The sequence below is a fragment of the Chrysochloris asiatica genome, unplaced genomic scaffold (genome assembly GCF_000296735.1).
Source record: "Chrysochloris asiatica unplaced genomic scaffold, ChrAsi1.0 scaffold00039, whole genome shotgun sequence".
NCBI lineage: Eukaryota > Metazoa > Chordata > Mammalia > Afrosoricida > Chrysochloridae > Chrysochloris > Chrysochloris asiatica.
Window position 1 is genome coordinate 5848154 of NW_006408557.1, and position 12105 is coordinate 5860258.

The 12105-nt window shown below is 41.3% G+C and overlaps 1 protein-coding gene across 2 annotated transcripts in view; it reads left to right on the top strand.

Annotated features, from left to right (window-relative positions):
• The window catches only part of PCSK2 (proprotein convertase subtilisin/kexin type 2), a 416285-nt gene that overhangs the window by 237761 nt on the left and 166419 nt on the right, over positions 1–12105 (top strand). For both annotated transcript variants that reach the window (XM_006860627.1, XM_006860628.1), the window contains one exon: positions 2089–2126. In XM_006860627.1, the coding sequence (XP_006860689.1) occupies positions 2089–2126 (38 nt within the window). The remainder of the gene's footprint in view (positions 1–2088; positions 2127–12105) is intronic.

The following is a 12105-nucleotide window of genomic DNA, read 5'->3' on the forward strand; positions in this document are numbered from 1 at the left end:
TTCTCACTCATAATAACAAGCTCACAAAATTTAACCAACTTCAAAAACTATCTATAATTTTATTTTAATGCAGCATTCTTAAACCAAGTCAACTTTTTAAAAATGTTATCTACTCTTCTGTATTATCTGTATTACTCCAGTGATCTGGCAGATGATGGAAATGATGGTGATTCGAAATATAATTTCTCAAGTATTTCCTATGAGCCAAACACTTTCAATAAATTATCTGTAATCTTTACAATTCCTTTTGCCTTGGATAAGAAAGATCTCCATTTCAAAGATGAGGAAACTGAAGCTCAGAGAGATTGTGTCACTTGACCACAGCCACACATATCTTACAGTAGTTGATCCTGGAATGGAGTTTGATCTGTTGGTTTCAAACCCTGTACTTCCTTCACAACCACCCATAACCTAAATTGATCATTTCTGAATTAGGATCCAAAATAAGAACCAACAACCTTTGAAAATGTTGGTCTTTAAATGCTGTGTTCTCTTTCCTTCCATCATCCTTGGGAGAGGAGTAGAAAGGTGAGATCCTATGACTGGTGAGTGGGAGGTAGGAAGTCTCTGGCTGACTCTCCCTAGCTGGAAGAAGACTCCATCATGACACCAATTGCTTCATATGTTGAAGCATCAGCAGCAAAGTGGAACGTGTGCTGTAGGACAGTTTCTCTCAGTCAAGCATCACCTGAAAACAACAAAAGAAAAGTCTTTTTGAAAACTATGTTGTTGTTGTGTGCTGTCTAGTCAGTCCCAACTCAGAGTAACTCTGTATAGGGTTTCCAAGGAGCAGCTGGTGAGTTGGAAGCACTGACTTCACAGTTCAAACTGACCTTGAAGTCCAGAGCTTCTTGTAGGATGCCACAGCAGGACTCCTTTAAAACTTCATATGTCCCAGATACAGGTCTTTTCTGCAAGGTAATGCTGTAATTTTGACTCAGCCTTAGGATGTATATGGTGATGATGCTAGGGAAAGAGTTAATGATACTTTTAGCTTTAAAGTGTTGTCAACCCAATGCAGTTACTAAATGTGGGTTCTGCACCAGTAGCTAGTTAGGCTAAGCACACCACACACATTAGTTTCTTTAATCCTTATACTTTAGGAGGATGTGAGCACAGAATGGCCAAGCAGCTTGCTCAAAGTCCCACAGCCATTTAGCAAGGTGGTTGGAATTCAAACTTGGGTATTTAACTCCAAACACTGCACTCTTAACCATTATGCTACATGGTGTAAGGAGGCTTGCCTGGTTCTTGGAGGGTTGGATACTGCAGAGAATACATGGACACTGCAGGCCTGGATAAGAGCTTTCCAATTTGCCCTGAAGTTCCACAGTGCTTCCAGAGATCCAAGAGTCTGGTGGAACACAGCAGTATTCCCAGATCAAATTCCATCTTCAGTAAGTACTGCCTGCACAGCAAAGTAGACTGCCATTCCAGAGAAAGCATGGGGTCCCACTTGAGAGATTTACGGTGTCAGGCTTTCTGTCATGCCACATTCTGATAAGACTGGAGCATCAACCTCCAACATGGAGCACCGTGCTGCGAAACATTTGCTCTCTACTTAATGGTTTTTCTCTCCAAAGCCATGTCCTTCATCTTATTTCCACACCAGAGAATGTGCTCCTGATTCATTGCTGTCTGTGTCCTGTTAAATAATAATCACTTTTCCTTACCTGGGCCAGTTTCCTTTCAGAAGAAATGGCAGCTGATGCTTTAGAAATGTCAGGATACCTGCAAATCTGTTTAAATCACTGATCCGACGAGTTATCTATCTTGAGGTCACTAAACCCCCTTGTGCTACATTCATGTCAGAAGCTGTACCCTTGGGTCCCAAGCTCTAACTGACTTCACTCTCCATCAGGACTCTGATGGCAGCTGTCTTTCCACACAGTGATGCCTCATATCTTCACGTGGTAACAGACTAAAGGCTAAGAGTCCTCGGGGTGTGCTTCCATCAACACTCACCCCACTTACAAATCTCCCAGTGATATCTCCCATAAGGAGATAAGTTTCTTTACTAGTTTTCCTGAGGACACAATTGTCAGGCATTAACCTTCAGTTTCTATTCTGTCCTTGTTTTTTTCACAGGGATTGACTACCTGCATCCAGACCTCGCCTCCAACTATGTAAGTACAAGCTGACCTTCGTTTGGAAAAGTGTGTAACTTAAGTGTCCTGACACCCCTAGTTATTAGGAACACTCAGGCAAAGACACACACACCTACATAAGCTCACACATAGATACACTTACACACACACACACACACACACACACACATATTCTGGAACTGCCCTTCTTGTTGGTGTGAAGCTCAACCCACAAACAAATAGCTAAGGAAAAGGGTCTAGCAGCATCCAATGACAGATGATGTTGTGAGAAGCAAATAAGGAAACATCACGCCTGAAAGAACTGAAATGGGTCAAGAAAATGGGCAGATACAGGGAGGAGCAAAGAAGAGGGAGACTTGATGAGGTTTAAATCAACTCCAGTTGACAACAGTAAATGCTGCTCTTGTTAAGTGCTGTTAAGTCAGTTCTGCTTCATAGTGACCTTGTATAGGGTTTCTGTGGAGTGCTAGTGGGTTTGAACTGTTGGTTCTTGCTGGAAAAAAACAATGGAAAAGAGTCAAAAAGGGCAGTAACTCACATTACAACAAGAGCAGCAAGGCAAGAATGTTTTCTTTTTTTGTTTTTGGTTTTTGCTAATGCCTAATCACACCCTGTTTTAAAGTGTTGAAGAGCAAAGATGTCAGTTTAAGAATTAAGGTACGCCTGACCCAAGCCATGGTATTTTCAATAACCTCATATGGATGTGAAAGCTGGACAGTGAATAAGGAAGATCGTAGAAGAATTGATACAGTTAAGTTATGGTGTTGGAGGAAAATATTGAAAGTACCATGGGCTGCCAAGAGAACCAATAGATCTGTTTTGGAAGAAGTGCAGCCAGAGTGCTCCTTGGAGGCCAAGACGGCCAAACTTCGTCTCTCATACTTCAGACATATTGTCAGAAGGGACCAGTCACTGGAGAAGGATATCATATTTGGTAGGGTGGAGGGTCAGAGAAAAAAAGGAAGACCCCCAGTGAGATAGATTGGCCAGGTGGCAGCATCAATGGACTCAAGCGTGGCAACAGTAGTGAGGTTGGCCCAGGATCTGGCAGTGTTTTGTTCTACTGTGCATAAGTCGGTACCGACTCAATGGCACCTGACAACAACAAATTCACACCCTGGAGTCCTGGTGTGCCACTGGTGTGCCACTGTGGGATAAAGCACTGAACCTCAAGGTCAGTTTGAACTACAAGGTCAGTGGTTCAAACTCACCAGCCACTCCTTGGAAACCCTATTTAGGGTCTCTATGAATCAGAACCGACTCTATGGCACTTCACAACAACATTCTATACCCATAACATTGAGTACAACAGCATTTATTATCCCTCAACAAACAAGAAATGCTAACAGACCAGAGTAACAGTAAACACCTCTGGGCTAGAACCACACCCTCTAATATTTTTTACCAGTAATGTCACACACTGTATTCCTGATGAAACAAACCCACAGCTGTTTGAAAAATAAGAGATTGCTTTATTTTAATGTCAGCATGTAAGCTTTAAAACTCATGATGTGGTGTTATAGGATAAGTACTGGATTGAGTACCACAAGGTCAAGTGTTCAAACCTACCAGCTGCTTCTTGGAAACCCTTTACAGAGTCTCTATGAATGAGACTGACTGTATGACACTTAACACAACAACAACATTCAAGTATTAAGGAGCCCTAGTGGTTTGGTGGATTATGAGTTGGGCTGCTAATTTCAAATTCAGCAGTTTGAATTTACCTACCATCTGCTTGTGCAAGAAAGATAAGACTTTCTACTCCTGTAAAGATTTACAGCCTCAGAAACTCTATACAAGGTTGCTGTGAGTTGGAACCAACTCAACAGTACACAACTACCACCACCACCATTCAAGCATTAGTGCATTCACTTAAAAAATATCCCAACTATAACTAAGTTATACTTCTCCTGTCACATCTAGATGTAAGTAAAAAAAAAAAAAAAAAGATATTTTTCATAGCCAAAGATTTAGGAGAGCAAGAGTTTAAATAGAAGAAAGAATGAGTAACCAACAAGTGTTCAAGAGGCCAATGTTCTGGGTCATTTGTTTGGGAAAGTGTGTTTACATTGCAAAAAAACAGTGAGTTGTTTCCATGTTTAAAATATTAGGAGATGCCTAGTATATTCTTGAATACTGAGGTACCACCTTTCTGTGTCCATCATGGGTTTAATAAATCTAGAAGAATATGCATCAGACTGAGCATATTTGTTCATTTAAAAAAATGTAAATGACTCATTGCCATAGTCCAGCCTACATATCCGCAGAGCGGAATGACAGAAATTAAACAAAAGCTGCATTCCCAGAGATGATAACTCACCTTGTCGGCAAAACTATCAAGAGTTGCCTGTGAATTGTAGATTTTGCCTCAATGGTACAATCTGTGCCATCTAATTGTAGATGTGGCATCTAATGGTAGATTTCACTTTAGCAGTAGTCTATTACAGCTCTTCTCCTCCCCATGCCCTCTGCAAACTTCAGAAATGTCCTTCTGGCTGTTTGTGTGGCTTCCTAAAAACCATTCCTCTGAACACCGAGAGACTGCCCCATATAGAATTAGCTCCTGACTCTGCTGACTATTCTACTTCCTTCTCCGTTCTTTACCTCCCTTCTTTATCTGCAGACCCTGGAGATTTCTCCAAAGAGGAGATTAAGAAACTGTGTGTTACATTATTTCCTAGGTTCTGGTATGTAAGGGCCCTTTCCTTTCAAAGAAGTGACTGAAATAACAAAGGCAGTCACTAGGATCATTTCCTACTCCAGGGGGCTTCCTTCCCTGGCTAGGCTGTGACCCTACATGAGTTCTGTCCCTAGTAGTTGTTCTTGTTGTATGCCATGGAGTTCAATCTTAGTGGCCTCTTCTGACATAGTAGAACTGACCCACAGGATGCTGAGCTGCAGGTTAATGGCTAGACTGCAAAGTTGGTTTAAAATGCAAGTTTGGTGGTTCAAGCTCACCAGCCACTCCTTGGAAACCCTATGCAGTCAGAATCGACTCAATGAACCTTAACAACAACAACAATAATCTTTACCAAGTCTTTCTCTTGCAGAACAACTGGGTGGGTTAGAGCCATCAACTTTCCCATTAGCAAGTGAGCATTTAACCATTTCAGCTTCACGGCTCCATCCATCTTCATTGTTGTTGTTGTTAAATGCCCTTGAGTTGGTTCTGACCCATTTAAGAACTGCCAAACAGGGCGAGTTTGCTCTGGAAAACCAGAGTTGGTCCATTTTGTTGTTGCTCATGAGGCTGCAATGTGGGGCCACTGCCCACCAGACTGTAACGCTGATAGTGATGAGTCCCCCATCATACACACAATGCCAAGCCTCCTAGTTCTAGACTTATAGGAAGGCCACTTACATGGGACAGACTACAGTGTCCTTCCTTTCTCTTGGCCAGAGAGCTGGCTATTTCTGTTGCTATCAATGATGTTACCAGGTTTAAAAGACATAGTAATAATTCATGTGTGAAAAAAAATCTTCAGAGGCTTCAGTTAACTGCAAGTCACTATAATCCACAATGTGATTCACATGTCAAAACTCCTAATCCCACAGACTGGATTAATAAAGTGAAGTGACAAAACAAGAGATGCCAGCTCCTCTCAAATGTGCAACTTGAACTCTATGGGTTCTATCAATGTTAGGTTCCTTTTCAGTTTTGTTTCTTTGTAAACCTTTTTTTATTTTCCTAATTAGAAAAGCACTGGACTGCATGGTCAGTTTGAACCACAAGGTCAGCAGTTCAAACTCACCAGCTGCTTTTGGAAACCCTATACAGGGTGGCTATGAGTCAGAACCAACTAGATGGCATTTAACAACACAACATCAACATGCAAGGTTGCTATGAGTTGGAATTGACTGGATGGCATGGGTTTGGTTTTTGTGGGTAGAAAATTTGGAAACGCATAAAAGAGAGTCAAAACTAGCCAAAATACCATGTTCCTTTTGTTTTGACAGATATTTGGAATCCCATTCTACAAGTGCATATGTATTTTTTTTATTAAATTGGACTGGTTGTAAATACATTTTCCCCTATTCCATTTAATATTATGTCATGAGCATTTCGTATACTGTTAAATATGATTTTAAGGGTTACATCAAATGACCTCATGACTAGTCATAATTTTCCCCAGTTGCTATGAAATTAGTCTGTTTCCAGCAGGTTCTTTCTCTAAAAGGTACAGCTACAGGCAAGAAAGTGACAAGGGTGTAAGAGGGTCTCCAAACTAGAGCCTGCTAAGGAAACCTACAAACACTGGAAATGTCTATCCTGGAAAAAAGACAACTTAAGAGGGACATTATATATATATGTTTTCAAATATTTCAAAATCTCCATGTAGAATGAGGAATTTAATCTGAGGAATCCAATGTGAATTTTATCTGAGGAACACAATCCCACTGGTAAATGTTCACTATTTCAAATAATTAAAATTCTATTTTTTTCATCCTAAGTGATATTAGCAGAATATGGGTATCAGCAAAGAATATATCAGATTACCCAATAAGCAAGGTGAAAATCTCAAGAAAATTGCCACAGTAGAAGGAAAATTTTAGTTTAGTTGAAGGAAGAACCTTCTAATGGTCAAGAATAGTAAATACATTAGTTCTCCCAAGAGGTAATGAGTCCTCCATATATAGAAATGGTCAAGAAGAGAGCTGATGACCATGTGGCAGAGAAAGATGTAGAAAAAGATGACAACATCTATGCTAAATTTAAACTAGGTAGCATCAAAACATTGAACAGAAAATATGTTGAGTTCTGTTAAAAATGCACATCTTGATAACGTCCATTTGGTCCAAAATCTGAGTCTTCATCATTTATCAAACACTTGGAGCCATACAAAGATATATCTACACACTTGCACACCTGTGTGTATACACATACACAGATATGTCTATGAAAAGTTTCTACATTGTTGGTATCGGTTATAAAAGCAAACAAACTGAACATCCAAATATCTCATTCTTAAGTCTTCAGCAGAGAACTTGAACCAACTGGTTTCTATCAATCCTGGTGCTTCTCTCAGACTGTATAGAATTGAGAGAGATAACTTTCAAATCACATTTGGAGTCCTGGTGTAGCACTGTGGGTTAATGCACTGGAGTACAAGGTTGGTTTGAACTGCAAAATTGGCAGTTCATGCTCATCAGCTGCTCCTCAGAAACCCTATACATGGTCACTGTAAGTCAGGATCGACTCAATGGCACATAACAACAATCACATTTATCTCCTTTATTTTAAATTATAAATTTTACACTGTAATTTGCAAAATGAGGATTGCAAGTGAAGTAGAACTGAACTGCTCAAGAGAACAATGAACTAAATTGATAGCGATTGTTTCAAAAATTATCTGAGCAAAGGATTAACAGGCAGCTTCACATCTTAAAAACATGGAAGTGATGAGGTAGCCCACTGCCCTGCCAATGAAATGTACTTTGGGAGGACTTTGTTTGATTCCCCCAGAAGCAGGCCCTGAAACAAGAGTTTGAGTACAAGTAGATGAGGGGGTGATGAGACAGGAAAGGAAAGGCAGTCAATAAACTGTGTTATGAAATAAATAATGACTAGGAACAACTGGGATCCCTGGGAGTACAGCTGAATGTGCATCAGATTTCCCCTGGAAGAGTAGTGTTATTGTTGTTGTTAAATGCCATCGAGTCAATTCTGACTCATAATGACCCTGTATAGGGTTTCCAACCTTGCAGTTCAAACCAGCTTTGGAGTTCAGCACATTAGCCTGCAGCACCACAACAGAAGTAGTTGTTGTTGTTGTTAGGTACCATCAAGTTGGTACCAACTCACAGTGACCTTATGCACAGCAGAACAGAACACTGCCCAATCCTGAGCCAACCTCACAACTGTTGCCATGCTTAAGCCCACTGATGCTACCACTTGGCCAATCCATCTCACTGGGGGTCTTCCTTTTTTTCTCCAACCCTCTATCCTACCAAACATGATATCCTTCTCCAGTGACTTGTACCTCCTGAGAATATGTCCAAAGTATAAAAGAAGTTCGGCCGTCTTGGCCTCCAGGGAGCACTCTGGCTACACTTCTTCCAAAATGGATCTATTGGTTCTTTTGGTAGCCCATGGTACTTTCAATATTCTCCTTCAACACCATAATTCAAAAGCATCAATTCTTCTATTGTCTTCCTTATTTACTGTCCAGCGTTCGCATGCATATGAAGTTATTGAAAATACCATGGCTTGGGTCAGGCACACCTTAGTCCTCAAGATGACATCCTTGCTCTTCAGTGCTTTAAAAATGTCTTGTGCCACAGATTTGCCTAATGCAATACGTCATTTGATTTCTTGACTGCTGCTTCTGTGAGTGTTGATAGTTGATCCAAGAAGAATGAAGTCCTTTACAACTTCAATCTTGTCTCCATTGATAAGAATGTTGTTTATTGGTCCAGTGGTGAGGATTTTTGTTTTCTTGACATTGAGATGTAATCCATACTGAAGGCTGTGCTCTTTGATCTTCATCAGTAAATGTTTTAAGTCCTCTTCACTTTCAGCAAGCAAGGTTGTATCATCTGCATATCACAGGTTGTTAAGGAGTCTTCCTCCAATCCTGATGCCACGTTTTCCTTCATAAGACCCAGCTTCTCGGATTATTTGCTCAGCATACAGGTTGAATAAGTATGGTGAAAGAAAACAACCTTGTTGCACACCTTTCTTAATTTTAAAGCATTCAGTAATAGTAGCAGGAGTAGTAGGAAGGTATTTATATAACAACTCCTGCCAGGCATTGATTGAGGGTTGGTCCCAGAGAGTCCTATTTGCTTTGGGTGGGATGGAGCCAAGAAGCTTCTCACAACCCTGGGCAAATAGATGTAGATACTAGTAGCTGGAACTCCCAAGCTCCTGAGAGTGTCAATCCAAAGGGAATATGGTCTGGACACTGGAACATCTGCTGCAGGCAGGCTAACTTCAACATTCATTAAAGGCTAAAATAAGCAGATGGGTTATGTTGGGGAAACGCCTTCTTGTTACTAATTATTTTCAGTTGGGAGTGAAAAACTGTACCAGAAGTTTTTGAAACAAATATGACAAAAATGCCTTCATAATCATGTCACCCAAAATGGTCTCAAAAGCAGAATTATTTTCAAGGTTCCATAATTCCATGTATTAAAAGGGAAGTAATATGTTGGTCATCCAGTGTTATATCTTAGTGTTTCAACCAAGAGTAAATACTTTGAAAACTGCAAATCAATATATTAATGTAAGTCATTAGTGCTGATTCAATTCAGCAAACCTTCAATGATAATAATAGCCACTTTTATTATTACTCTATTGTTCTACAGACACTTAATCTGAGGAATCCAATCCTTCTGGTAAATGCTCACTATTTAAAATAATTAAAACTCTCCTTTTTCCCCCCTCTGTGATAGTAACAGGAAACGGGTATCATAAAGAACAGCGTCAGATTACTCAGTAGGTAAGGTAGGCACAGGTTACTTATGTTTACTAAATAATCTGTAGTAACTGATTACACTTTTTTTACATCAAAGATAATACTTGTAGGGATGGCTGGCATCGGTCTCTCTCCCAACCCCACAACACCTTCCTAGAGAATCAAAGCCTCTTTTTAAATTTACAATCCCTAATAGGCCTGCGAATCTCAAGATCAGCAGTTCGAAACTACCAGCTGTTCCGCGGGAGAAAGATGAGGCTTCCTGCTCCTGTAAAAATTTAGAACCTCGGAAACCCTGTATAGGGTCGCTATGAGTCGGAACTGACTCTACTGCACATGACAATACGCCCCAGAGCCCTGGTGTGCCGTTGTGGGTTAATGCGCGGGACTGCAAAGCTGTTTGAATTGCAAGGTTGGCGGTTCAAGCTCACCAGCTGCTCCTCAGAAACCCTATACAGGGTCACTATGGGTCGGAATCGACTCGATGGCACTTAACAACAACAACAAATAGGCCCCAAATACTCATATTTAGAATTTTAAGAGCTCTGGTAGTGTGTGTGTGTGTGTGTGTGTGTGTGTGTGCTGTGGAGTCGGTTCCGATTCGTAGCGACCCTGCACAGGATTTCCTAGGCTGTAAATTTTTATGGGAGCAGAACGTCTCATCTTGCTCCAGCGGAACCGCTGGTATTTTCGAACTGCAGACCTTAAGGTTAGCAGCCCGATTCGTAACGACTACGCTACCAGAGCTCTGGTAGTGTACTGAGTACTAATTGGGCTGCTAACCTCAAGGTCGGCAGTTTGAAACTACCAGCTGTTCCGTGGGAGAAAAATGAGGCTTTCTGCTCGCATAAAAATTTACAGCCTAGGAAACCCTGTGCAGGGTCACTACGAGTTGGAACCGACTCCACGGTACTTAGCAACAACAACAATAGGGACAGAGAACCTAGTAAGCACAATGAGTGCAGGCTTACCCATGCTAACTTTACTTATTGGGTCTTCTGCCCCTGGCCAAGAAATTCTTTTAGACCATGTTAACATCAGAGCCTCCTTTATCCCCTCTTCTCTAAGAACAGAGTCTGGATTTACACTCAACTATCATCGTGGTTTATTGAGCCCTGCCATGTGCAAGTCACAAAGAAACAAATAGAAAAGTAAGACTCAGGCACTTTTCTGAGGAGTATGCAGGTCAGTAAGGCCACAGGTGTGAGATTTGCTTTATCGCTGAATGGTAGGTACACCGGGGGAGGAGGATTCTCTTGATAATTGGCTTCAAGACCAGTAACTATCTCAAGGCTGGTGTACACGGTGGGTAAAGTGCAGGTCCAAGCCCTGAGGGTATGTGGGATCAATTGAATAGAGGGAGACTTTTGCAAAAACCTGAGAGGCGTGATATAAGTGGCAGCTTTCAGAGTATGGGTGGAACAGAGGGCGATCTGCTTTGCTCCAAATTCTGCTCTCCTAAAACAGCAATGGCAAAGAAATGCTAAGGGTTCTGTAAAATCCAAGGAGAGTCTGCTTAGTGGATGATGGGGTTTCTCAGAAACAGACTCAAGACAACACAAGCAGTTTATTTGGAGGAAGGCCTGCATAGTGCAAATGGTTAATACCCTCAGCTGAAAGGTAGGAGGATCAAGTCCACCCAGAGGTACCTTGAAAGAAAGACTTAGTAGTCTATTTCTGAAAAGCCGGCCACTGAGAACCCTACGAGGCACACTCCTACACCAGGAGTCAGGGGCAACCGCACAGCAACTGCATTTCTTCGTTGGTCGCTTGGTTTTGTTTATGTTTTTAGTTTATTTGGGATAAGATCCAGAAAACATAAAGCTAGAACAGCAATGACACTAGGAAGGTGGGGCAGCCAGGAAAGGGCTTGTTATCAAGCAAATCACCACTGTGGCCAATAAGAGCTGACCTCACTGGGAAACTGAGTGACAGCAGACAGAGCTGACCTCAGAACTATCTACCTGCTCCTGTCAATCAGTGCTAGAGAGCTGCAAGGTGAAGTGCAAGACTGTGAGGCTATGAAAATAGATAATCCCTGGATCCTCTGCCCCACCTTACAGAGGAGCAGAATAGGGCCAGCAGTCTTCAGGCAGTTTGGCAGGTGCTTACTGTTGAAAAGCAGCCATCATGAACAGAAATCCTATGAATCAATAGCATATGAGCAGAGTACTGACAATGTGACGGAAGTAGAAACTGAGTTAGAACCTGAGTGTCACTCCTGGCTCCCTAACTCATAGTTGTGCAATCTTAGATGAGCGTTCCAACTTTTAGGACTTAATTACTTCATTTGTGAAATGGGCAAAATGAATGCTTGATCATTCCGGTTTGTTGTATATAGAGTCTGGCATGTAATAAATGATCAATAAACATTAAAATCCAAGTTCACAGATTCATCTCAAGTCCTACTTTTCCACAAATTCTTACTGAATACAGCAGTGTGGATTATTGTTTTACTGGTGCCAGTGCCTATTCCAACCCTAGGTCTACAACTTCTGTCCCGTGACTCGATAGGACCTCGTCCAAAGAGGTAGACTTTATTTCCCATCCCTGACTTTGGTTCTGGCCTTGTGACTTAT